Source organism: Siniperca chuatsi, linkage group LG5, assembly GCF_020085105.1.
Source record: "Siniperca chuatsi isolate FFG_IHB_CAS linkage group LG5, ASM2008510v1, whole genome shotgun sequence".
Taxonomy (NCBI): domain Eukaryota; kingdom Metazoa; phylum Chordata; class Actinopteri; order Centrarchiformes; family Sinipercidae; genus Siniperca; species Siniperca chuatsi.
In genome coordinates, this window is record NC_058046.1 from 14,258,809 (window position 1) to 14,286,771 (window position 27,963).

Sequence of the window (27,963 nt, forward strand, 5' to 3'; positions counted from 1 at the left end):
GCACTTGTCTCCAAGGCCAAACACACAGTGTGAGGAAGAAAAAAAAACTTGAAAACCTGAGCAATTAAAAATAATAATATCTTTATTTCTGTACCGAAATAAGGTCTCCATCTATGTAGACAGATACTGGAATAGTATTCTGAAAAACTAGGGGGCACTATCATGAAACCAAAATATCAAATATATCTTTCTCCCTTTTGGTTTCTGAGTTTTTCTCAAAGGAGAACACAAGACATGTGATTTACAGAGCAGATATGTATGCTGTAGCAGACAAAGAACTAACTGGTAAAGACGCTCAAATGCCGTCCTGGACTCTTATCATAACTGATAGGAATGAGGGCCAAAACTATGGAAATAAGCTCCACGTGGAAAAAAAAAGTATGACACAATACTTGATGGTAATGCTGTGCAATCTCTGGCAGCCTGCTTAGTGTTTTAGAGCAACACTGTAAAAACATTTCTGAGAATTTGCTAAAAACCTTTACGGTTACCTCGTCCACTATCATAAACATCAACCAGTGCCGTTCTGACTAATGACTAAGCCACCAGATACATAGAATTTAGTTTTCACAACAAATCCAATTTACTGATAATAAATATCTCAATATAGAACTGGAAGCTCAACCTTAATATGGCTCCATTAAAGATAAAATATCATGTACCCTTTTTCATAGTTTTGTAGAATGACATGAAGTGAAGCGATTTTTATAATTACTATTATTGCAGAGGATGTCAGGGTTCAGATCATTCCCCTGTTATTCTTACTCCACTTGAAACTAATTATTAAGTTTCCAGGGAATGATTTGACAATTATTGTCATTTACATTGTATTATAGGTTGTTGGAGGTTAATAGCCTTTGTTCACTCAGTATGAGTCATGGCTAATCACTGATTACTGTCAATCAACACATTCAAAACTGAGTCTAAGTGCACTAGAGGACTAGGCCAGCAGATGAACACCTGAAATCATGATCCTGTGGTAATGAAAGGCTGCTCTGTGTCCACTCAGTGGTACCTCGTGTCCTAAATTTACTGCCTCGATTGGCATCTTGCTGTGACAATTTAAAGATCTGTTCAGACAAGAAAAAGTTCAATGGCCAATTATTTAGACTGCTATCTGGCATGTGATCACAGCTTCTAGGTTAACATCAATGTTGCTGATTGGATGTGTGTGCTGAGGAGAGGTGTAGATGGCAATGACAGAAAACACTGATTATTATTTACTCTTAGTATGACAAGGACAATCTGCTTTTCAGAAAAAACAATACTAAGAATTAGCTAACGTTAGCGTGCTAACATGATCACAATGACAATGTTAACATGAAGATTTTAACCATGTTCATCATCTTAGATTAGTGTGTTAGCAAGGTAACATTTGCTAATTAGCACTAACCAGAAAGTACAGCGGAGGTCGATGGCAATGTTAACAGGAACTGCCTTATTACCAAAAACAAAGAGTAAACACCAGCCAAATATATTTTTGCAACCTAACCCATAAGGTTTTCTTAATAATGGCTCATCAATAAAGCATTAGCAAATAATATATCAACATTAGTAAAGCCATTACTTGCAATTTATACACTATTTGAGCGTTACCAAAAAATGTCACGGTCAAATCTTGGGTAATGGTGGCTAATCAGTATTTAAGAAGAGCATTTCAAATTTATTTCTGATAAAATGCATGCATCTACAGTGTATGAAATGTTGTTTTTTAAAATACTGTCTTATGGTTCACACTTATATTCATATGATTTCTGGTAAAATGCTGATATTAACTGGAAGGCAAGCGACACCTTTCTACCAGTCACTGTTGGTTTTTGCAGACCGTGTAAGTTCAGTTTCCTCGGTAATATTTGTATTTAGGCAATCCTCTTTATTCATGTATGCGGGGACAACTGCATGTGGAATATTAGAATTCATGTAAACAACTTATCCCAAACTTGAAACCTGTGTTATGAGCGAGTATCTGCAACACTGTGTACATGTAAGCATGCTCAGATACAAATCAAAGGGCTCCAGACAGTGGCTAATGGCTTAGACTGTATGATGGTGGATGCTGATTATCCTAGTTATTCACCCAAGGTCACTGAAATGAAAAGAGTGAGCACACTGCCTCCATTAAATACCTTGTTGCAACCTCTTTCTCAGAACTGAACAGCATACAGTGACAGTAGTGGCATATCGCACAAATGAAAAGAGGGCTCACAAGCATATAAAGTAAGTTAAATAAAAGCTTTATGTTTTCCCAAAAAAGTATGTTTTTCTTTAACAAACTAAGAATATAATGCTCAATTTGTATTGCTCCATTACTACCACACAGACAAGCATGATAGAGGATTACTCATTGATGTTTAAAGATGAACAATCATTTGCTGTATAATACGTTGACATAATTTGGAAATGTTTCTTAGTTGAGTGGTAAGGAAATGCTAATAATAACATTTGCACTATGTGACAGTAACCCCCCCAAAAAATACCGATAGCAATACAACTCTTTTCAGAAGAAAGGTTACTCTGTGGGAAGCACCCAACCTCTTTAACCTGCAGCATCAAGAATATTATTTTTGAAATAATATGATTTAAAGAAAAAAATTGGATTTCTTGTTTCTCTAATTTGGTCTTTCTGCCACTTTGGCAGTCAGATACGATTGTAGTTATTAATAGAGCAGTCCTGCACTGAGACAACCTGGTTTGTAAATTTGTAACATGAGGCAAAAAATACATTTGTCATATACTGACCTGTGATATTTAAAAAGAATCAAAATCTGACAAAGAAATGCATCCAGCTTATGTATGGCATGTGTTTACACAAGAATGCATCAGACTCGCTTAAAAGCACAGACGTTTATGACAATGTTTAAGTGAAGGAAGTCAACCCAGAAAACCCACCTGTACTTAGACCTGTTCACTTGTGATCAGATCACCCAAGACGCATTTTAATTCCAGGTGTAAACAGGGCCACAGTTAAATTATAAAGGCAGCTGAGATCTGCTGTGTGCACAGCATGTGTTTTCAATACATTTGACATTTATTTTTTTGACTGATGTTCACTGCAACTGAAAGGAATTCTTGATGGAGAGCATCCTTTTGCTTTGAATGCAGCAAACAATATGGCTGCTTATGCCTTGGGCCATTATTAAGTTCTTGATTCACCTTATATTAGATAGTGCTGGTGAGTCTGGACATCATCTACAGACCACAAAGTCCCTAACAGAGTACAATATATAGCCACACAGTATATATACAAAGTTCAAACTAGAACAACTCACTGTAATATAAAATGACTCACATTAACCACATACACATGGTCACTACATACGTAAAGGAATAGTTTGACATTATGTGAAATACACTTTTCACTTTCTTGCCGAGTTCGATGAGAAGATCAATACCATTCTAATATTCATCCATTACATATGAAACTACAGCCATGAGCCTTTTAGCTTAGCTTAAGCTACAGTTCTTAAGACAAGTGAGAAACGGGGAGAAGCAGCTAGCCTGGCTCTGTCCGAAGATAACAAAATCCGCCTACCAGCTGACTAATTAACATGTTATGTCTCATTTGTTTAATCCGTACAAAAACCGAAGCACAAAAACAACAAGTGGTGGTTTTGTCAGTGCCCGGCCAAGAGATAGTCCCACACATAACCCGCCTGAAAAAAAATGGAAATTTGATGTTTTTACACTTCTGTTTTTGTACGGATTAAACAAACCAGATGAAGCTTTGAGCTTTAGAGGTGCTGGTAGACAGATTTTGTTACTTTTGGACAGAGCCAAGCTAACGCGCTAAGCTAACCTAACAAGCTGTTGGTTTTAGCCTTATAGAGATTCTCCCGCTTCTGGCAGACTAAAAAAAATGAGCACCAAAACAATATGAAATGTGTGAATATATAAATATACACTTAAGTTTGTAATAAATAAATAAAAATCTGCAAATATTGCACTTTTTACTCCACTACATGTATCTGATAACTTTAGTTACTAGTTACTTTGCGGACTCAGATTAATAATACAAAATAAAATTAACAAATAAATGATGATAGGCTGTTATAGGCTAAGATAAGATAAAACTTTAGTGATACACGGGGGGATATTCAAAAGCTACCCAGCTGCATATTAAGTTATTATTAAAATTTGCCCCACCTTCACCAACCAACATTAAAGTGATGTACACATTAGTGCATCAATAATCATAATACAATAATATAATATACATTATTCTGCATATCGAGTACTTTTGGTACTGAGTACCAAATACATATACTGAGTATATTTTGATACTAATACTTTTCTGAATGCAGGACTTTTACTTGTACTTGTAACAGAGTATTTCTACATTATGGTATTGCTACTTTTACTTATTTAACAGATCTGATTACTTTTTTCATATATGGCTGACCTACTGTATATACCACACACACAGGACACATTCCATACTCACATCTTCTCAGCTGAAGGGCCATCACAGCCTGGTCTCTGTTACAATTACTAATGACTAGACCTCTGTCAACAAAGATCATCGGCAATTCAATGAGCAATCATATTTTTCTCTACATTTTTTCTTTATGTTTAATTAACAGCATTTACTTTGCAGTAGCTGGGCCTGCAATAGTAATTACAGTAAACCTGAAACTGAGCATTTCATTGGGACGTATGAAAGGTTCAATCTAAATGTGTTTCAGTCAGGCTGAAAAGCCCCTTTGACACTGATTTCAGATCTTGATCAAAGGCCACATGCTCAGAGTGAAGTGGTCAGAGCCAGATGAATGGACTCAGCTATATAGTCTAAGTTACGTCCGTTGATTGCACTCATGTTTAGACAGCCACTGGGGAGCAGGTACATGTGTCTCCTCTTTGACAGAAATTCTACCTGCTGACCTAAAATAGACAACAAAAGAAAAAAGAATATCATCAGAATGAAAACTGATTAAGGTTAAGGCCTGTAATTGTACCAGCATAAAGTAAGACAAATACTGTATATCTTATAACTATGTATAAACTGCAATAATTACGTTATTTTCAAACAGAGCCAAGATGTCAGGCCTTGACTCAGTTCGAAGTGATAAGTCTATGACAATGTACTGTAAATGGCAGTTATCCATGTCAAAGGATTATACAGAGGAGCACAGAAAAGCATTATGAATATCAGACATTGTTTTGTCTTGTCTCAGTGAATCATTTGCTGCACTAGATTATTAGACAAATAGCTCTACAAAATTCCAACATGGCAGAAACTGTGCTGTCTGCTACTCACCATTCAAGCCTACACAACAGTAGAGTCCACCTTGTTGAGTCAGGTGGCCCCAACAACCAGGAGTTCCCAAAAGCCTCAGCCTGTCTCTCAAAATGTCTCTGATCAGCATACATCTCTCCACAATGCGCTTTACTTCTCCCTGCCTGGGAAACACAGTGGACAACATTTGGGAAATAACATCTAAAGTATACAATTCAACATATGCCAAACATGAAAGATCCAGTGAGCAAAAGGTGCATTTTGTAAATGAAGGATTTTGTCACTAGTACCATTAAATTCTTAGGACACTGCCAGTTCAACTTTTTGAAGCATTGCATGCTTGTCCATCACTATAGACATCTACTGATACAGTAGCAATGAATGTGGCCATCCAAGCCACATTCTTTAAATACCAGATCATTCATTCAAGCTGAGCACGACTCACCATTCAACAAGATGGGCTGGGTTACTGAGCACTGTGGCAACAACATGTGCTCCTCCTACAGATGGCTGGGCCCACAGAGATCTGACTATTTTCTCAGCTTGAGACTGCACAGATAACAGGAGGGAGTTCTGCTTTAAGACACACAGGAGGTGTCCGACAGCCTCGCCTGGTGAAGGGAAGAATCAGAATCAGAAATACTTTATTTTATTTATTATTTATACTTTAGAAGAAGAAGATGATTCTGATGTAAAGAAACACTATGTTCCAGCAATAGTAAATGTTATGTCATACTCACTTTCTCGTGCATTTCTGGTATTGAAAATTAAGTTGAAAAGGGTCACTTTTTAATTAGAAAATAAAATGCCCCACTCAGTTCTGGGTCATACAGAGAAAGCAACAAGCTGAGCTGCCTCACAATGAGTTACGTGACGCTAAAACAAAGCTCTCGACATAGTAAAATTGGAAGGCAACAGAAAAAGTGACTGTGACTCAGTACATACTATGAGCGTGACAATGGGTAAGACATGAATACATAGTTGCTCTTGTCTGTTGTATGTGGGGCTAACACTAGTTCAAACTGACTTGCTGTATTTTCTTTTAATAGCAGAGCAGCTCTGGGCTGTACTTTGTGTTGATTTAACATCACAGATTACAGTTTTAATTTGAAGTATGGGCTCATTTTGACATGTGGAGTCCCTTTGGCCATAGGAGTGACACACATAAATCCTTGAAATTCATAATATTTTTAACATCAGTTTCTCACCATATAGTCCAAAGCAGTGGGAGAACGACTGAGCACAGAGGAACTCCATCCCCTGCGATGCACAGTACTGTACAGGCCAGGCATCTCGCTCTAAATCTCCATAGCAGAGCGCCTGAGCAGGCAGCAAGAGGAAAGGGAAAAGCCTACGCCTCTGTTGAAACAGTGCCGAGCAAATGATGATCTAAGTAGGAGTGAAGACCTACTTGTCTGATGAAAAATAATGTTAGCCTCTGTTAAAGAGCAGAAATGTACACCAGTTACCATGATGAGTTGTGTAATCACAGCCCATTGATTCTGAGTGAGGTCTGCTCCAGTTGGGTAGTGGGCAGAAGCTGACAAAACAACAACGCTTTGCTCCGGCGCCCTCTCCAGATCTTCCAGAAGCTTCTCCAAACAAACACCCCGCTGCTTGTCATCCCAGTAATAATACTCACAAATATCTTGGATCCCTGCTGCTTGGAAGATACCAGCCAATGAGTCTGCAGGGAGGATCAAGGCAAAACATTACACACCTAAAGCAGTACAAACCTGTCCAGATCAATGCTGCTTTAAACCCTAGGATGTAATTACAGTATGGAGCCACCACTGTGAGTGAAGACTATTTTTTTAATGTTATGATGAATTTTTTTTTGTTAAACTTTACTAAACTGTACTTTTTTAAATCTAGAAATGCATATAACACATTTTGCTGTCCTTACATCTGTGCAGTACTTTTAAATGTGTCTATGTGCAAGACACATCGAAATGAAATACTGTACTTTGTCTATTCAGAGGTTTCCTCTATCTCCAAATATCCATTAAATCATCTACATCTGCAGAAATGAAGTGAATATACTGTATCCGAAAGGTGTAAACTTCTGTCAATGAATGTCTGACATGTTTGCCAAGGTCTTCTTCGTACACTCAACTTCTTTCCCTCTGATACATCATAAATCTTACTGTGTACTTGTGTTGCTATGGAGTATGGATACAACTGCTGTCTATTGTTAGCCAATCATTTATCCATGTGTTATTTGTGGTGTGCTTATGAGTCATCCTCTAGTCTTGTTGATAATATGATGTACAGATAAACAGGTAGTGCAATCACCACTTTGGGGTGACTGTGGCTTAGGAGGAAGAGCGGGTCGTCCACTGATCACAGGGTTGGCAGTTTGATCCCCAGCTGCTCTTATCCACATTGCGAAGTGTTCTTGGGCAAGACACTGAACCCCAAATTGCTCAGAATGGTCAAACCAGCACCTTGCATGGTAGCTGACTGCTTTCGGTGTGTGGGTAAACGACAGGCCAATTGTAAAGTGCTTTGGATAAAAGCGCTTTATAAATGCAACCATTTATCAGCTACAGTATGTTATTTATGTTTTAAGACCACCAGCCAACACACTTGTGGTTGTATCTTTAAATGCTGTTAAGAGAAAGTGAGATTATTATTATTATTTACCATCACAAGGGGAAGAGAGGTAGACCGGCCCGCACCAATCAGCACAGACATCATACCAATGTCTCAAGAGTTCCGCCCCAAGACGCACAGCAGCGGTAAAACCAGGAGTTTGGACACCTAACACCTGTAATAAAAGTCAGGAAACAACAAGAGTTGAGTCATTAATATTACTCATGCTAAAACACTTGAGTGGTGATCTTGTATTGATATATTCTGAGGATGAAGCTGTACGTAAAAAATTACAGATTCCTCTGCACAGTGCTGGGTAATTGATTAGATTATTAGGCACAGGCTACTGCTTCATTTCTACATGTTTGTCACTGAGCAACACTGAGGTGTAGTTATATATCTCTGCTATAATCAGTTACAGTGTTTATGTACAGTTGAGATTACCCGGTTCTCCGCTATTGCCCGAGAGCTCTTCCCTAAAGCAACCTTCGTGGCTTGCCGGATGAATTCTTTCAGACCAAGAGCAGGTGGATACTCTGGACGAAGAGTGGGATCAGCGCTTAACTGTTGCTTTATTTTTCCAGGAAGACGCAGTTCAAAGGTCTTCCCTTCCTCACTATAATACTCTGAGAAATCCAACAAAACACAGTATCAAACTGCGAAAAAATATTAATGAATCATTGGAAAGGAAAAGAAAGGTCACAACGAGAGAAAACTGTAAGTGAGTCGCTCAGAAAGTCTACCCTAAACTAGAATTGACATACTATTTCTTAAATATGTGCATTTCAGCTTTAAAGTGTGATTTGTAGTTAACATGTCATCTAGAAAGAGGCAGCAATCAGGTCAAAAAAGTTGAAACCAATGTGATATTGCCTTAAGATACAGATCCTCTACTGGTAAGATGCTTAAGAAGTTACTGTCTTACTGCATTGTATGCCTAGGTAAAGACTTTGAAAATTAAGAAGATAATAAGGTGCACTGAGGGGCGATCTACCCAGAGCCACCCCACCTTTTTTACTTCAAATACTTCTATATTCATCTGAATACAGTTAGGGAAAACCCAACCCCTTCAGAAACCTATTGATGAAATCACATGAAACATCTGCAATGAAAGTTAGCTACATCACTAGCATACATTTTTCATGCTATATTGCAGTTTTGTATTTCTACAGGCACATTAGGCCTGCTCTGTGAGGCTCCTCAAAGAATGTGTTTTGACTACACAACGTTATTTTTGACATTTTTGCGACTAAGTCCAACTGTCTAACAGAATACAGCAAACAAACGTCGTCCTAATTAATTGAAACTTAATATGCAAGTAATAATGTAAAAACCCCTCCCTCTGCTCTTGTCAAAAAATCATACATGACCACAGATGAGCGGACTCACCTCTCCCTGCCAGGTAAACTTTCCTGGCTTGAGTGTCTTTCTTGAAGGCGGACAATAGCCTTGTTTCGGGACTCACTGCTGCGGTGTGAGTATTGGTAAACACAGAGAGATGACCTCCTAGGTCTCCATTTTGGTTGACCTCTTTTTCATCAAGGCTGCTGCTGGGTCGGCTCATCTTGAACCCAGCCTGGCAAGTCAGCCCGCGAGCTGTGAGCCTTTTGTTTAGCCACTGTTGCCAGGCTACGGCACGTATTTGGATACTGTCACCCCGGCAACGGTGATAGGTGAGTTTGTCACAAGCTAATTTGTGGCTCTGGCGAGTTTACTTTTGCCATGGCAGTGAGCTATCAACAAACAGGCTAGTCTGTCTGGAAATGAAAGGATCACTTATCAGTTTTGGTGAAGACGAGACAAACCCCAAATATATTTGCTTCAGCCTCACACTGACACTGACAACAAATCAGTTCAAGGAGGACCCTCTGCTGCTCATTAAGGTTTGTTTTGGTGGTTCTACAAAAGAGGCAGCATTTAATTGTACAACATGGGTTTCACTGATCCATCGGCATACATCTTTGTACCGAATAGATGACTTTCTTTAGACCTCCTAGAATTTTTAGAGATCAAACTTGCCTCTAGATTGTAGAATTATATTTCCTTTGTAATCTAAATTTGCTTTTGACTATATAAAATGTGGCAGAGTAGTGTTCTGTATTTGCCTTTACCAATGAAGAAGAGATATCCAGCTTCCCCACAGTGTAATGCTCTTCAACTTATAAGAAAGCACCATAGTGCTTGTGCATCAAGCCTCTGGGAAGAACAGGCAAACAATAGAAGAACAGCCATTTCATGGGGATGAAGAAGTAGCAGTGAATTGAAACCCCATAATCAAAGTAAACATCTGTCAGCTATTAAATGGAAAGGAAAAATCAGTGAGCCAGGTTATGTAGTTCACTTTATGAAGCTGGTAGTCATAGATCACTGCACTAGATGGCAGTAGATGGCCAAAACAGGCAGTTAATATTGTTAATTAGCTGACCAGGGGTAATTTAAGAAAGGGCAATTGAAGAGACACACTTTCTCTCATCCACTGTACTCGTACTTGTTGACAGCTTAAAGAGAATCATCTATTTAATCAATAGCATTATTAAGCATTATAACAGGATTCTGAGGTTTTCCAGGCAAAGAATAGGGAGACAAACTAAAATGTAAGTATTGCCTTACGGGGCCCTTGTTTTCTGGACTACTGAGACAGTTTGCCCTTTCTGTGATGGATTTTTTCTTGTGTGATTATTAAACGTCATTACATAATGCTGAGTGTAGAAAAAAGTGCCTTTCATTTCATTCTGAGGCAGTGGCAAAACCTTTGACTTTGTCTATTGCCGGGCTTCTTCGTGCCATCAAACTACACTGTGGCTACAGTTGAAATGTGGGGTGTCGGGTTATCTGTGTTTGCCCAGTTGTCCATGGAAGTAAGAAAAATTACAGTCTAACAACAAAATGGGCCCAGAAACACAGGTACAAAGATATCAGCAAAAATTCTTACAATGAAGCCATTGTTGATTCTATGATTCCAGGATTGTGGTCATCTGAGAAAAAGACTTCTTATATCTACGACTTTAAAGTCATATCAGGCTACTGTTAGTGTGAGTAGTGAGAAGGAGAGGATGCCAGAGGTTGTAAGCTGGGCCCAGTGGTATGTGCCTCAGCCACGCTACCATGTTACCAGGATGAATCCACAATACTTTATCTAATTAAGGTGCTGTTGACTCAATTGGATTTAAGGGCTCCTAACTGGTGAGCTCTGAAGTCTAAATTTGGTGTCAAAGGAGTTTCTTTTTGTGTGAAATGCCCCGTGCTCTGAAAATATCTGTCTGTCCTGAAGAAAACTGTGCCGTAACACTGGCCCAGGACAAGTTGTTGGCACAGGAAAGGCTCAACGGAAAAGTTGTGTTAATCAGAATACTGCATATTTAAAGTCTAGTGATTTGCATGTGCAATCAAGAGGAGAGAGAAAAAACAATACTGCACACTTCAAAGCAGATCCAAGATTAAAAACTTTCAAACACCGGTGTTTGAGTTCCATTGTCACGATTAATAGAAAACATTGCAAACACATCCAATATATGCAACATGGTATATATTTTGTATTTTGAGAGTTTTCCTATCTAGAAGTGCTGCTCCTTCAACAAAAAACCTGTTGCATTTACATTTTAGAAACTATTTGACTCCATGGTTTAAGTGTGTAGTTTGAAATTTGAAATCAGTGTGTGAAATATGAAACGTATTCTTATTATGGTCCAATAAGGGTGAATATAATTTGTGGATGATATCACCTTCACCTTTTGCTTCCTGTAATCATCTTATCACATAGTCACAGATGTACCTTAAGTGGTGGCTTCTCTTTTCTTTTCCTTAAAAAAATGTTTAGAATTGATTTAAATCTAATCCTGCTAATAGAAAACCTTCTAACAGGAATCAGCTGATAAGATGGTGGCTTAACTCTCAGGATAATTGTTTCCACTCTGAGTTGTTGTGGTTTTTTGCTGGATGATATTTCAGTAGTCACACAGCCCGCCTCGCAGAGCTAATGCTCGTCACAGTTTGTTTTCAAATGTCATGCATTCTACTCTTGGTTTATTTTTTAAAGTCCCAAATCTTGTAAATTCCTCTCATAACATAACAAGATGTCTGCTCAAACAGTAGCAGAGCCAGAGATGACGGTGGTTTTGGTGGGTGGAGGATTACTTAAAATAAAAAAAATGAAGTTTGAATTGTCTCTTGAGTCTGTATCAACAATTGTTTTACATTGCTCAGTGTTATAGAGAAGTTCCCAATGTGGGGGGTCAGGACCCAAGATAAATCTGAGGGGTCACAAGATGATTAACAGGATAAGAAAGAAAAAAAAACATATATATATATATTTCTCTTATACAAAATTATGTATATTTAGTCCTGACTTCTCTCAAAATGTCTCTTTTTTCACATGAAATACTCGATACTTCCTACCTCTTTAGGCCTTTAAAATTCCTTAAAATGAAACAACCTGAGAAGGAAAAAATCTTAGTCAAACTGATCACAATTCATGTCCACGTTGAAGTCATAACCTCTGACAAGAGGTCACAAGTAGACAATGCTTCATTTTCTGGGGTCACAAGCCAAAAAGTTTGGGAACCACTGTTGTAGAAGGTGATGCACTGATAATGACTGTGTTGTATGGAAGCCATTAAAGGCTGTAATCACTTCAATTTCATAAGTAAATTTATAGACCACCGAATGTATAGCATTCACATTTTTTATTTTGAAAATCATCTATCTGGATTCATGTGCTTTGAATTCCCCTCTTTGAAATTTCTAGTTGGTTATTTAAACTTTTGCAAATTTCAAAAGGTTTTAGGTTCACAGATTCTGATACACATTTCAATTCAGATAAATTCAGATTAAACATTTAAGTGTCTGTGGTTTCCAGTCGCTTGCCTTTTTTTGATCATGTGACTGATATAGGACAGTGGTCTTATTGATTCTGTTCAGGCTTGATTACTTATCCACTGTAGCCCGGACGTTCAAGTTTGAATTTTTGTGCCTTGAATTTTGGTGTCTGTATTTTACCAATCAAGTTTTTGACTTGACTTGAATTTTTAGATCGGAAAATGACCTGTTGAATTTGAGTCCTTGAATTATTTTTTATTTTTTTATTGGACACTTCATTCTCAATTTGTGAAACAAATACCATCAAGTTTGGGAAATTATACTACATGAAATGACCATCTGGACATTTCCAAGAGGCTTACCATATTATTCCAGATTGATGGGTTTTAAAATAATGCTATAAACTCAGTGGTATTTATATTTCAACATTATACATTCAGTTGTTTATATGATTTACATTATTACAGCCTTTTTTTACTTCCATAGTGGTGAGTTTGCACACAGAGCACACGTAACCAATGTTACACAGTTTTATAAAATTTTATTTCTCAATGCAACAGATGATGTTATGTAAGTGATAACACACAACAGTGTGTCCTGATATAATAAAATAATGGCTGAGGTCCATTATTTTTTTATATTTGGACATTTCAGTTATTGATTTAGTTATTGATCTTATACCATGGCAGCTTACCAAAGGAAAAAGGGTAAGGAGTTTAGTGATAACATAGCATCTAGCAGAAATGTTGTGCTATGGTTACCTGCAGTTTATAATACTGTACCTTGCACAATGATTTATACTGATGGTCAACTGTCAACAGGAATTATGTTTGAGTTTCCTGATATACGATTTTAACAGCCAGCGAATGAGAAATTACCATTTTCCTTAGCCGTGGATTAATTTAACATAGACAAGGGGATTTAAGCAAGATAACTATTATTGTGCGGATACAGAGTCCAGGCTCAAAACAGAAAGATTTAGTCGGAAAACAGACACCAGAATGGAATATTTGAATGCACAGCCCTTTGGTTTAGCTGATATTACACTGAAGAGTGTGTGCCATGAACATTTATCTTTCTTAACTGGACAGTGAAGACAGTCTTGCCAGAATTATGACCTTGTATTAAGTTAGACAACGTTTGCATTTTGCTACAGATTCAGTGTATCATAAATAGATAACTTACCAGATAATATACACTGTACAAAATGAGTTAATGCTGTCATTATTGGAACCACAGGACACATACATTGTGTCCAAAGGTTTACTGGAATGCATTTAAAACTTGCAGATAAGTATTGTCTTATTCGGGAACAGAGAGTATTTTGCAAACAGTATTTAGATGACACTGGGAGGTTCACCTTTGGTGTCACCTAATGTCTGTGAAGTGCTGAGTTGCAGCAGTCCATCTCCTGTCCACAGAGACTGTCACAGTGTTCCTGTCCAGACCAAATCAGATGTTTCTTTACAGTCAATTCAGTCATCTCTTTGGGGTGAGCTTCACTCAGCTATGTTTATCAGAGCTGGTGGTAGTACTCTTCATTAGCTTGTCCTCACTGCTGTTTGGTCTCAGCCTTGGCAGGAATCACAGTAACGGCTTGCTTCAGTAGCCTGACATTTTACAGTTCATCCATCCTTTTCCTGCAGCGTGAAGCTGAAAAGAGATGAACATATTAGCACCTAGTGTCTCTATTGAAATGAATGCAAAAGACATGAGTAAATCTCACATGTGGTTAACATGTACCTAGTGTATTTTAAAAGGGGTAGGAATAGATGAGGTGACATCACATTGTGAGGAATGTCTTTACAATCAGTATGACATTCTGTTTTGTAATTGTGCTACATAGTCTTTATTCTAAAAGTTAAGATACAAGGAAGAAATGATCATTATTACATTCATCTGTAATTATGTATTACATTTATTTATTGAATTATATTAAATTCTGAACACACTGTCTAATTTTTAGCCTCATTGATTTTGTATAACTGAAAAGTACCAGACACCAAGGTCAACTCGCTATCTCATTATGAACTTCATCATATCTTTGATTTGGTGTACAGCCCTGTGAGATGTGACCCTACGAACCAATATGTTTTTTCTGTGTGTTACTGTATGACTTGTTGGCCTGTGCTGGTCACACCCTGTATGGCATTTCAGTTTCTATTAGATAAGAAGGCTCCAAGACAACAATGACGGTTTGTTGTCTTACAGGTTTTTTGTTAGTATGTTGTTGTTTTCATGTGGAAAATTATATTAATTATATAATTATATTAACATTAATATCAGCGACGCACCTGTTCCCTTTTATCTATTTTTTCTTGCTAATTTCAGAAAGTTATTACAAAGTTGCCCTCATCTCATGTTTTGTGAAACTCTACCTTTTTCCCCACCAAGGCAGGAATTCTGATGCTATCACCGTGCATGTCTCCACAGGACGACATAAACTACCTGGAACTATAAGGTTCACAGAAATGTGACTGCTTACGGAAAAAAATATGCAGGAAACATTTTACAATGTGGCTTCATCATAATTTCCATAGTTTTGTGGAATCTAAACCTTTTTACAGCATGTACAGTAGAATCACTGGAGTCTGGCGTATTTCACTCATGTCTTATAGGTAAGAGTGATTTTAAGCTGATGCATTTGGATGATTAATGGAAAAAGACTGCGGGAATAATATTATGTTATACATTCTGTTGAATCTCACATTGACACATGCGTTATTATTTTAAATCACAAACCACAGACATAGCCTGCACATATTTTGTAGTCTCCATTCAAGTTAAGGGGAGTTAAGCTCATCAAAGTTAAGGAAAATCCATCCATCATCTGTGACATGTGTATTCTATGTGTTTAAATCTGCCTCTCAAAGGGGGATGCAATTAAAAATCATTTAGTTAACATGATTTTTTAAAATGAATAACAATCTGAAAAAAAATGTTTATAACACAATCTGATTATACACTTAGTAATCAGTTTATTAGCTACACCTAGCTAAAACTAATGCAGTCTAAAAAACAGTTACTGCAATAAATCCTTCATGAAGGTTGTAATGTTCAGTTTTGGTTGAAAGTGATAGAGGTGTTGAATTAACTCCATGGTCAGTTTAGAGGCTGTAGTTTGTGGTGCTATTGAACTCTAAATAAATAGCCTGGATCACATTTAAATTTTGTATCCGTCCTAACCTTAACAACTTAAGAGTTATACCGTTCCCAAGTGTTTGCTCCTGGATGCCTCCATTTAAAGACCACTATGCAGTGTGTTAGGTTCTGATATCAGCCAGGCTTGAAAGGGAGTGTTGGAGGTTTCCCTCAGGTCACTACCAGCATGTTTTGCTTTATCCTGCTCCTTGTTTCATGCTCTCTTGGGCCTGATCTCACTCTGAGCTAACTAAATGCACATTATGGAAGTTGGTGCGTGAAGTTCGGCTGGAAGTACCGTTAGTGCACTACAGAGAAAAGCTCAGAATTACAGGGTTCACAGCACAGGAAAAAAGCATTAGTGCATGCCACTCCTAAAACGCCATCAAAACATCAGGTTGCCCTAATGTGCGGCTATTGATATGCTCACTACAGTGCCTTAACTTATTACGCCAGCATTCAGGCCACTTTGAAATCACATGGCGCTGTAACCTGCCACACATTAGCAGCTCAGTGTAGTAAAAAGCTTGTCAATCACAGACTCTGCAACAAATGTCCAGTTTAAAATCCTGTTAAACACATGACTTATCCTGCACAGTACATTAGAAATCACTGTTTACACATTTCTTAAATTGTCTTCCATATTTACCGCATGCTATTATTTTCACACTCGTACTGCAAAAACAAAGTGTCCATTAATACAGCATTGGGCACTGTGGGAGGATACAGCATGCGTGTGGGAAATAATTATAATTATATCTGCATATTTAGCTGGTATAATGATACAGTTTGTTCCAGTAACACAGTTAGTTATAAACCTGAGAGGCCAGCATTATAAACACAATGTCCTTTTAGATTTGTCCTCATGAGTCGTCAACTAATATATCTGAAATATTTACACAATAATTTGGGGTAATGAGCCGCTGGTAGTGACTTTATTGAGTCAGTATTTATACTGGAAATGACACCATCTCTCTGTGCTTTGTGTAATGTCTGGTTATTTGTGCTTTTTTAGCTCACCAAATTTGAAAGTTCACAAGCTGAGAAAAGAAACACATTTCCAAATATATACCATATTTATTTGTTTTTATGTCATGATCAGATTTTTTTGTGAAATACCAATAAGAATATTAGTCCATAAAATCTGTTCTCAACAGTAGGTCAGGCAAGCGCCTGCACTGCTTGTTGTGACCCATCAGATGTTGCTTTAGAGCTAAATCTGGATCAGCCTCAGTGATTTCTTGTCCCTGTGCCATTAGTGTCTGCTTTTCACATGATATCTTAGTAATGTTTAGCCTCATATAGCTTTTCTAAGATGGAAAATATTTTAGGGTGCATTGGATGACCATCCAAGATATCTTTTTTTCAGTTTTTAGAGCTGTTTACTCAGTTACCCAGCAACATGTTGACAAGTCATTTCCTCACGCGTGTCTCTTGATACTTTAATTATGATGCACCAGCACACAACATATATCCTGTAGAATATGACCTCTTTAATAATGAGAGTTTTCCATGCTTTCATATGCCTGTATAGCTCCTGTACTGTAATGCTACAAGAATATTAGTCCTCTGCTCAAGAGGAGAGCTCTGGTTGTGTTTCTAAACCAGTATATCAGACATCTAACAGAGACTCTTCATTTCTGCTCCACATTCACAATGCAATTTAGTCAACAATCAAAGTTGGCTGCTTCTCTTTGAAGTAAAATGTTCCGCTCTCTGTTAGCTTAATTTTAGTGATCTCAATCATGGATAAACTGTGCTAACAAACTCCCCCTGCTCATAACACACAGCGATGCCTTTCAAATACGTGAAGATTTTGTCTTAAATACCTCCAATACACACATCAGGACTAATGCAGTAGCGGTCTGTCTCATTTTAGAGCACAACTAACAAATTTGCCACACTTCCACTATGATGACCAAAAACATCAAAATGTATGATCATGAATGATGAATTAGGAATGCCGTTATGCAGGGAATCCATGAAAAATTGCCCTTGTCGTATAACATGGTGCATACGTGACAGAAGCTGAAGGCTACTGTGGATGTTGATAAGGGCAGCTGCGATATGCCTGCATGTATTTTCCATGAAAACAAAGTAACTATTGATAATAGCCTTTCTGTGCAGTGCAGCCGCTCTTCCCTAGTAACCATTCATGTCCAGTGGTTGGACCTCCCTTTTTATCAGCCCTGGGATACATCAGCTCCTGACTTAACTATACCTGCTGTTGCATGTTGTCCCAGGGTTTAAAGGAAATTCACTGCTCAATTGTTCTTTTGTGTTGCTAGTTAAATAGAAAGTTGACAGAGATGACTGAGGAGCGCATGGCCCTAGCAGATGCCTAGCATGGTATTATTTGCAAAAACTAACCACTTCAGCACTCCAGACTCTGCCTCGAACCGTTTGTCATATTCCTTCATCAAACCTGTCTTCGAGCCGTGGCACCACCAGAGTCATTCCTGAACGGCTGGTCTCACTTACGTTTGTAATCATGCTCAAAGCGCAGGGTGAGTCCGCTGAGCCTTCCCCTTGGGGTGATTTACTACAGAACACGCCGGGCTCCTTTTAAGGAAGACTTTTATATGCTCCTAAATGTCTCCCGTTTTACAGCCTCATTGATTATGTCTGTGAAATTCCACTGAGAGGATGTCATGTAAAGAGAAGAGAAAAATTAAAGTGTGCAGAGTAAATATTTAAAATGAAACATCCCTTTGTCATAAAAATTAGTTACTCATGGGAATCCACATGGCAAAATGAGGGCTGTAGTCTTATATTTGTATGTACATTACTGAAATTAAATGTATGGATTTTAATCTGAATTTTGGAGTTTCACTTTCAAGCTTACTGTTCATACAGGTATGTTCAGAAATTCATATACACAAGCTACAATTTCAATTTGTGACAGCAGCACTTAAAGCCTTCAATTAATAAGCATGATTGTTCAAAATGTAATAACTTATCCTAATAACTCATATTTAATCACATGTTGAAGACACCAACCCAACATGGTGATTAAATATTACTTATTAGTAAATTAGTAAGTTATTACATTTTGAACAATCATACTTATCAAGTAAAGTATATTCTTTTTCTAGTTTGGCTTTTAAAACTGTAGTGCTGCAATAATATGTGGAATTGATGTTGCAACAAACAGAAAGCTTTCTGGGAATTTAAGTGGAAATCTTGTGGAATATTCTATCAGAAGTCCTATTTCTGAGGACAATAATTTAAAAACATTTAAATTTATAGAATTTTTCTTAATTGATAGAAAACTTTCTTTAATTTTTTTTTAAATCTACCAATTATTACTTTGTATCTTCCTGTATTCTGTTGGAGGCCTGCTGTCTACATTTAGTGGTGTGTTAGAATTATAATGAATCAGATATTGAGCTGTCCAACCCCAGTTAACCTGTGTTAATGAGGGCGTTCTCATTGGCTGTCAGTCTTGTAAACAGCCTCTCCAGTTATGGGGGAAGTCTTGTGCCTAAGAGATAAAGATTTATCTGCTGCAGGGGGTGTTGGGCAGGGCACACTGAGGCCCACTGACAGGCAGAGAGACACACTAATATTTGGAAATGTCCTCAAACGTGCCATGCCAAATCAGCCTTCTACACATCGCCCAGTGGTTTTACAGAGCCACTTTACAGTCATCTATATCATAATGGGACACTATTTTTCAGATACCAGATAATGAAATTGACAAAAAATCTACATTTACAGCATTGAGGTTTCTATAAAATACAAAATTAATTAATGATATTGTTAACTATTATTAACTAGTGTGCCAAAAACATACTACCCACCCAAAACACACCAGCGGACATATGTTGGTTATTTTTACTACACTGACATCATCTGGATTCAAAGATTGATCCCAGGTAACATAGTGCAGTAACCGATACAGGTACAGTCCTCAAATGTTTATTGAATCATGCATGAAAATCCAAATATTAAGTTTCACTTTTAGTTTTGTGATATTGTAACACCCCAACAGCAGCCAATGTTTCAGGAATGATTTATTTTTCTGCACTGTTCCACCCAATCTATTTTACTCCTGCACAACAGCACACTGATGTATTAGAACATGTCCAAATATGGATTTCTACATTTATGAAATGCACATTGGGTAGTTTAATACCAAACTCAAAATTTCAAAAATTTATCCACAGTCCTAAGACTGTTTTTGATATATTTAAAGGTGTCTAGGATTCCTAGTTTATGTCTTTAAACTGGACATACTGGATATCATGGAAAGTTATATACAGTATGCACAATGCCAAAAGGATGTGTAGATTTATAGAGTTAAAAGGCAAAATATATTTATAAGAGGAATCCCGTGAATGTTAAACTTGTTTAAAATATATTTGAAACTTTTTTGTGATGTAGACATTTTCAGTTTGTAAGTAATACATGACAAATAATAATCATTTTCTATGATCTTTTTCTTTTTGATTATTTTGTTGGCAGCTATTATTTGTCAAACTGAAACAAGCACAGAAGCACACATGGATAGGCATGTTTTCATTACCATCACTGTGCAATACAGCATGTCCAAAAGCAGTAATGTAAATTGTTTGATTCTCTGTGACACTGATTCTACACTGTAAGTCTCACACTTCTGTTTCACAGTGCGAATGATCTGCTCACATGTCACATGATATACCACTGATGTAACACTTAGTTATGTTGAATTAATGAAAAGAAAATAATAAAAGGACAAAGATGAATAAAAAATCAAGATTTCAAACCAGTGGCCACAGTCACAGACTCCCTGATGTACCCCACTCTCCTCTCAGTTTCATAGAGATTTGATCAAAAGTCTACGAGTTACTCTCAAATAAGATGTAGTATTATGTATAGTATTAAACAATGTATTTTATTGAATTATCTTATTAATTTAAAAAAAAATCAGAAAAGTTAAAACACTGAGTATGACTTTGCTGTAATGCATGTTAATGTTGTATTGATCATGATGCTGCCATTGTGGCTAGTAGGTGTGTTTCCATTAACTATTGTTGCGCATGATGTCCACGTGTCCATTAGCTGTCAAAATTATACATTCCATTGTCTTTAATACTTCTGCCTCCTCAAGTACAAACAGCGAAACCCTAGTTTAATGTGTTTGTAGGAAGTGGACATTTTTAAAACAGTCCTCATAGTTAAAAATAAATGACTGTGAGGGTAAAATAAGAAAAGACAAAGGAACTTACAATTCGGTTTCTGGTTCTGATAAGTCACTGAACTGTGTGCTGCCGTTGGACTGCAGAGGACCAGGGGAAGCCTCCTCACTTTTGTTGCTTCCCTGAGTACTGGCCAGACTCTCGCTGCCCTCAGTCCTACTGGTTGGAGACTTTTGGAAAGAGCCAGCTGTGCCTGACTCAGCCTGCCATAGAAAGCAGGAGCAGCGAGTCCGCAGCTCTTTATAGAAAGTATTAAGCCACAGGGTGGACAGCCACGGACAGCCCAGCAGGTTCTTGAACGCAGTGCGAAACTCTGGACTCCTGCAGTAGATGATAGGATTGAGGCCGGAGTTAATGTAACCCAGCCAGTTCAACAGTCGAAAGATCTTCTCTGGGGGAACTTTTCTGTTAAATGCGTTGATGATGTTGGCAACAAAGAATGGCAGCCAGCACACAGTGAAGGTCCCCATGATGATACCCAAAGTCTTGAGGGCCTTCTGCTCTTTGACGAGCATTAGCCGTGACGGCCTCCGCTTGGCGCTCTTTCTCCGCACTGTGCTGTTGCAGTTGCTGGAGGCTGCACACGCCGGTGGCAGGATATTGTTGATGTGGGGACCAACTTGCATCTGCGCTGTTGGACACTCATTCTGAAAACGTATGCGATTCTTATCTATGAGCTGGACCTGCCGTGTGGCTATTAGAAAGACTTTTGCGTACACAAATATCATTATGAGCAGTGGAATGTAAAAAGACACGGTAGAGGATATAATAGCAAAGGCCCAGTTGGTCACAAAGTCACAGCATTCAGGGGTATCGTAGCATACCTTCACCTCATCATTATCATCACGCCAAAGCCCTATCATAATTGGTACAAAGGAAATTAAGGCGGACACAACCCACACTAAACAAACTATTACCCTGGCACGCCACTTATTGAGTAGAACCTTGTGTCGGAGGGGCCTCGTAATGGCTATATACCGATCCACTGCTATGACACAGAGTGTCTCGATGCTTGCTGTCACACACAGGACGTCCACAGAAGTCCAGAAGTCACAGAATGTGTTACTGAGCTGCCAGTTACCAGTCACCACAATGGTGGCCCCCAGAGGCACCACGAAGAACCCCATGATGAGATCCGCACATGCCAGGGACATAATGAAAATGTTTGTCGTTGTCTGTAGCTGTGAAGTACGAGCTACGGCGATGATGACCAGCAGGTTTCCCACCACTATGATCAGTATGATGATGACCAGTATGATGAGGCTCCAGGGTCCCGCCGCATCGTGGTAGGGTACTGTTTCTTTGGTCACATTGGATAATGAAGTGCTCAGGTTGCCATCCATTATTCACTGGCTCAACTCAGTCACAAGACGTTAAAGATGTATTTTTCACGTCAAAGTTAAAACTAAATAATCTGCACTTCTTACAAGCATCATAAATCTGCTCAAAATAAAAAGCTTTACTTTGCAGTTACTGCTTACATTTCACGCCTTGGGAGTCTTGTTTGGCAGTGCTCAAAAGGCAGTAGTGGTTTTCCATGTTTCCAAAGACGTGATTGTTTGTAGAAGTGTAGGCAACAACAACATGTTCTCCAAAAAGATGTATCTAAATTGCCCACAAAGCCGAAGCAATGTTAGTTCACGGAGTTGCAACACTTTCATGAATCCAGGAAACATTAACATGCAGTGAAAAAACCTTTTTGAGAAAAAAATGACGCCTTGTCCATTTAAATCCGTCCACTGGGATTTGAGTAGTTTGCTGTGTTTTTGCTGAATCTTGCATGAGCCACAATGCCACAGCTGGACTGTTGGAGATCAAGCAACAGTGACGCTGTTGCAAGAACCACCAGAGTGCACCAGAGTGGCTGCCCACTCTTTCTTTTTCTCTCTCTCTCTCTCTCTCTCTCTCTCTCTCTCTCTCTCTCTCTCAGTGCAGGTTGCCCAAGATTGTATTGGCTCTAATCACACCCTGGCTGAAGGCAGAGGGGAGGAGTTGAAAAGTGTGCTTGTGTGCCGAAGCCATACAGGGATCAGTACCCTAATAGAGCCACACACATGCGAACAATCACACAGACGCATAACTTTAGGCAAAGAACCAATCCTGCATTAGAGTGCTGTGTGTAAAACTGTAAAATTATTTCTGTTTACTTGTAAGTTTAAAAGTATGTGATGACTATCAGCTCTTTATTCTTTAATGTCGCTGATGTGTTGAATGTAGCAGCACTAAGCTTGTTAACCCATTAACTGTATCTGTCACCTGACTGTGTCAACAATGTGACAGGCTTTTCCACTGCTGGCTTCTGTTCTCATTGTCAAATGATGCTGGATTATGTCAAACACACACTTCCAAGACTCAACAAAAATTTTTGTCATTCATAACACCAGCTTTGCAGTAAACATAAAAATATTGGACAATTTTGGCAAGTTTAGCTATTTAATTGTAATTATAGTACATTATCTCCACTTTAATACTACAACTCTAAAGGTCTCTAAAGGTTTATTTGTAATACAGTTTGTGGTCAACTTTGCAGACCACAAGGCACGAGGCACCCCCAACTTTAGAGAACAGGAAATAAGTGCCCTCCCTTTGACTCAAAGTAGTAAAAGAAAATGATAGATCGCTATCTTGCTGTTTCTCAAGCCAGTGCACTGAAGAAGAACAATCAAGCAAATGCCTTCCATGCGATTCACTTCAGATATCCAGCGCTCTGCTGCGGTGCTGAGCTCTCTTGTCACCGAGCAGTTCCTTCTTTGGTCTGATCAGCTCCACAACTGCAGCTGTGATTGCTCTGCATTTATTCCCACCTTGCATTTCACTTCTACTTAATGAGAAGATAAACAAGGGAATACTCGGATAACAATTCACAATTGTTGGCAGTTATGCTTTCATGATGATTTTCATCCTGAATATTGCAATGATTTTTGATTGATTCATATTTTACAATTTCTTTTTTAAAGTGGCTATAATCAAAAATGTGTCAATTGACACAATGAAAACAATGTGACAATGTGAAAAAGGTTGCTAATAGTGATGAACAGAGAATTATCACCTGCATCTACAGCTCAATGTGGCTTTATGGAGCTTTATAGCAAGTTTAAATAAGCAAACAAGGGCTTTTCCCAACATGTCAAACCTCCTTCTATCCTTTAAGGGGGTTTTCTGAGTGATTTGTACTTTGAATATAGCATGATATTTGGGTTAATAAATGTGACACACACACTGAACATTTCACAGACTACACATTCTTTCTTCATTTCATTGAACATGAGTATGTATGTCTACAGTAGGTAGAAAGCTGTCTGCATCTGTACTTATTTGTTGCCAATAAAAGTCACTCCTAAAACAAACGGTCTTGAGAGAGAATCTAATGGATGTTTAATCAAATCATGCTGTATTGTAGCATGCTTTTCTTTGTCATCATATACACAATGTCTCCCTTCCCTTTTGCCCCATTTATGGTTTAAATGGATTTATATTTTAGTCTGGGTCACTTTGTCACTCATCTGACAGGAAGTTGTGGTGTTGTGATTGCATTCACAAAAGGGAAAAGCGGGCAAAAGCATAACACTGGTGCCTTTTTAAACTTGATGACCAAGAGGCCCCATCTAACAGCATTTCTATAGATGAAGGTCACCGCTGTGGAGCTGACAGCTTGACAGCTGCTCATTTGTCTTTGCGTGAGAAGATGCCATTGATCTGGACCTGGTCCTAGTCTAGTCAAGCAGGGCAGCTGGCACAAGCTGAGTTGTTGATAGTGGAATCAGCCGTGACAGCTTTCTCACCATTACAAAGAGAGCCCTGCAATGGTAACATTTGTGTACTGTGTATGCAGTGATATTATATTACATGATAAGGAATTTGCAAGAATAACCTTCTACATTCACTTTGCACGATGGACAAGACTAATGTAAATGTTGATGATTGTAATAGTTTGTAATTTTTCTTACATGTGATGTAATTTACCCATTAAGGCCACTGTGATGTCTGATCTGTTTAATCATGTGCAAATCCTTCAGATCAACATGGTCCTCCAGTGTACTTGACCTCAGCAGTGTGTCACTAAAAATGTTCCCTGCTTTGTGTTATATGAGTTGTAACTCCCAAGATATATTTGACAGCAACTGCATACTTCCTCGAAAAAAATCCCAATTTACAGTGTGCAGAACAGTCCCGGGATTTGCTCGGTTCACATGGCAGGCTGTAAATAATCGCAGTTGATTTACAGTTGATTTGAGCAGAATAAGGTTTTAGAAAGCCTCTTTAATACACACTCACTCCCCGCATATACTGTAGGTGGGAATGTTTCCTTAAAGACGATATGTTCTAATCAGTTTGGTATTTCTCTGTTAAGACTAACAGCATATAGCGAAGGCCTGATCCATAGGCAGCCATTTGGACTTTACAAGCTTATATTTCAATTCACAACACAATACATCTGGTCAGTGCCAACACTCTCATGCTTGTAAAAGTCCATGCAGTCATTCTCCCACTCATTGTCATTGGAGAAAGCCCGAGAGTGTAAATCTTGCTGACATCAGACTTCAGTCTCATATTCAGCAGGACTGATCGTAGGCCATCTGTTAAAAACGAGATGTGGATTTTTTTATTGAGTGGCTCCTCAAGATGTTGTTTGGATCTGCTAAAGTGCCGACCATTGCTTTTCCAGGAGGAGACAAGAGAGAAGTTCAATGTCTTCATCCTGTCAAACAAAAGTAGAACAGGAGCCAGCAAGAGTGTAAACACACATTACAAAAGTCCATTCCATTTAAAAAAGGCTCCACTTTTAATGTGACTGCACATGTTCATGAGCCTACATGTTTAAGGACTGTGATCGAAATCCAGATTAAATCACATAACAAGTTTAGGTGGGATTCTTTTCACACCACACCTACACTACAGTTTGGATTGTAATGACTTTTCGGTTCATCAGATATTTTCGAATGCCTCGGTAGCTTTTTTTCTTTTGCACAGGAAACTCTACATTAGCTGGAGAAGCTAATCATGACTGGAAGGAGGAGGAAGGAGTGGCTGCAAGTGCAAGACAAAACTTCAGACCCCAGAACACTAATGATGGCTCCGCTTTATCTTGTAAAAAATGTATAATATATAACATGTACTGCAACATACATCAAGAATCTGAAAGAAATGAGTCAAATTACATTTGACCAGAGAACATTTCTTCCTCATATATGCATCCTGTGGGGGTTAAAGCCCAAAAGCAGTTCCTTGGCCAGCAGATATAGTATGAGACCATGTGTTGAGGTGAGAGAGGGGGGGATTTAGAGACCGAACTGTTCAGCCTTCCACAACTATTATGTCGTGGGTAAATCACACTCATTATGCTCTGAGTGGAACCACATGCTGAGATTTTGTGGAGTCTCATCCGGGGGCTGTATACAGGGAATACTGAGGGATTAATACACCGATGTCCCTCCATACACTCTCAGGAGAGATGTCCGAGAACAATGTCAGGCTATTTTTGGGGCCATGTAAAGTATTTCATTCTGAAAACCACCCTGAATGCATACAGATGCTTCCAATCTCAAGCGCATGTTCGTAATAAATGGAAGTACAATTTTTGTGATTCCTTATTCCTCCAATAGTGACAGCTCCTTGCACAATCCAAATCTCAAGGCACAAATGTCTCCTGCTTCTCTTTTTATTTGCCTTTGTGATTAGACGTATTTATTTATGGAAAGATTTACATCCGACTCATTGGTGTGCTTCATTAAAATGTATTATATACCTTCAGTAATACACTGCTCAGTATATCTTAAAGGTATAGTTTGACATTTTGGGAAATACTTATTTGCTTTTTGGAGGTGAGGAACATGAGAAGATCATTACCATTCTCATGTCTGTCCAGTAAATATGAAGCTACAGTGAGCAGCTGCTTAGCTTAGCATAAAGACTTCTGAACAGTTGCCAGACAATCAGGAAGTTACTGCTCCCAGCCAAGTCCGGCACATAACCCTCTGTAAAAAGTTAATTGTCATTGTTACACTTTGGTTTTTGTGCAGATTAAACAAAGAGGTGCTGGTAGGCAGATTTTGCTACCGTTAGACAGCTAGCCGTTTCCCCCTATTTCCAGTTACAGTGCTAAGCTAAGCTAACTGGCTGTAGCCAAATGTTGAACTATTCCTTTAATAATAATTTTCTTTGCTTTATTTATAGATCCCAGAAAAGAGAGAGAGAGAGAGAGACACATGCAGTCACTGTCCGAGCGAACGACGTAAGGAGGAGCTTCAGGAGACTGAACACCAGGAAGGCAGCAGGACCAGACGGAATATCTGGACATGTTCTCAGAGCCTGCGCTGACCAGCTGGCACCGGGGTTCACAGAGATCTTCAACCCCTCCCTGGTCCAGTCTGTTATTCCCACATGCTTCAAACTGTCGACAGTGGTCCCTGTCCCGAAGAAACCTCATCCCAGCTACCTAAATGACTGTAGCTCTGACCTCCATGGTGTTTGAAGTGCTTTGAGAGTCTCGTCAAGGATTTCCTCACCTCCTCACTACCTCTGACCCTGGACCCGCTGCCTGATCTCCCGTAATGAAGAGAAGGCATACCTAGAGGAAGTGAGAGAGTGGACAGCTTCAGATACCTTAGTGTCTGCATCACAGAGGGCCTATCATGGTCCTCTCACGCCGACACCTTGGTGAATAAAGCCCATCAGCGTCCCTACCACCTCAGACGTCTAAGGGACTCTAGGCTGCCCCTCAAGGTGCTAAAGACTTTCTATACCTGCACCATAGAGAGTGCCCTGTCAGGCAGCATCACAGCCTGGTTTGGGAATGGCAACAAGAGGGACTACCTGGCCCTGCAGATGGTGGTGCGGCCAGCAGAATGTTGTACTGTGTATGATTGTGTATGTGACAATAAAACTTGATTTAATTTGATCTGGTTCGATAATTCTGGTGGTACACTCCAGACTACATGAAGCTGATCCTGTTCCTGTCATAGAGGATCCCAGAGAAGAGATAATTCTGATGTGTGGTTT

The 27,963-nt window shown here is 38.7% G+C and overlaps 2 protein-coding genes and 1 long non-coding RNA gene across 5 annotated transcripts; 1 reads left to right on the forward strand and 2 right to left on the reverse strand.

The window, feature by feature from the left end:
* Window positions 1-2,829: 2,829 nt before the first annotated feature.
* got1l1 (glutamic-oxaloacetic transaminase 1 like 1) lies at window positions 2,830-9,477 on the reverse strand. Its single transcript, XM_044196177.1, has 8 exons — window positions 9,218-9,477; window positions 8,273-8,454; window positions 7,880-8,003; window positions 6,703-6,920; window positions 6,442-6,592; window positions 5,679-5,844; window positions 5,255-5,397; window positions 2,830-4,878 (listed from the first exon to the last, which is right to left on the reverse strand). Exons 1-8 carry the CDS (start codon window positions 9,390-9,392, stop codon window positions 4,739-4,741), a joined length of 1,299 nt encoding a protein of 432 aa, XP_044052112.1. The 5' UTR covers window positions 9,393-9,477; the 3' UTR covers window positions 2,830-4,738.
* A 116-nt stretch (window positions 9,478-9,593) lies between these two features.
* On the forward strand, window positions 9,594-27,862 carry LOC122876182. Its single transcript, XR_006378027.1, has 2 exons — window positions 9,594-9,711; window positions 27,139-27,862. It is a non-coding gene; the product is annotated as an uncharacterized LOC122876182 (long non-coding RNA).
* On the reverse strand, window positions 13,168-22,892 carry adrb3a (adrenoceptor beta 3a). 3 transcript variants are annotated; one of them, XR_006378026.1, is made up of 3 exons: window positions 20,995-22,887; window positions 18,266-18,422; window positions 13,168-14,296 (listed from the first exon to the last, which is right to left on the reverse strand). XR_006378026.1 is itself a non-coding variant. In XM_044196176.1 (2 exons), the coding sequence occupies exons 1-2, from the start codon at window positions 22,305-22,307 to the stop codon at window positions 14,269-14,271; spliced, it is 1,341 nt and encodes a 446-aa protein (XP_044052111.1). In that variant the 5' UTR covers window positions 22,308-22,892; the 3' UTR covers window positions 13,168-14,268. The 3 variants fall into 3 exon arrangements, 1 of the variants encoding a protein (XP_044052111.1); XR_006378025.1 differs by having other exon boundaries at window positions 18,155-18,422; XM_044196176.1 differs by lacking the exon at window positions 18,266-18,422 and having other exon boundaries at window positions 20,995-22,892.
* Window positions 27,863-27,963: the final 101 nt, after the last annotated feature.

Excerpts from the sequence above, each read along its gene's own strand:
- got1l1 (XM_044196177.1), bottom strand. The coding sequence starts at position 9,392 with ATGAGCCGACCCAGCAGCAGCCTTGATGAAAAAGAGGTCAACCAAAAT. Across the intron at positions 8,455-9,217 it reads AGTTTACCTGGCAGGGAGAG|AGTATTATAGTGAGGAAGGG; the intron begins GTGAGTCCGCTC and ends TGGATTTCTCAG. Across the intron at positions 5,845-6,441 it reads CCACTGCTTTGGACTATATG|GCGAGGCTGTCGGACACCTC; the intron begins GTGAGAAACTGA and ends TCCCTTCACCAG.
- adrb3a (XM_044196176.1), bottom strand. The coding sequence starts at position 22,307 with ATGGATGGCAACCTGAGCACTTCATTATCCAATGTGACCAAAGAAACA. Across the intron at positions 14,297-20,994 it reads TCAGAACCAGAAACCGAATT|CTTCACGCTGCAGGAAAAGG; the intron begins GTAAGTTCCTTT and ends ATCTCTTTTCAG.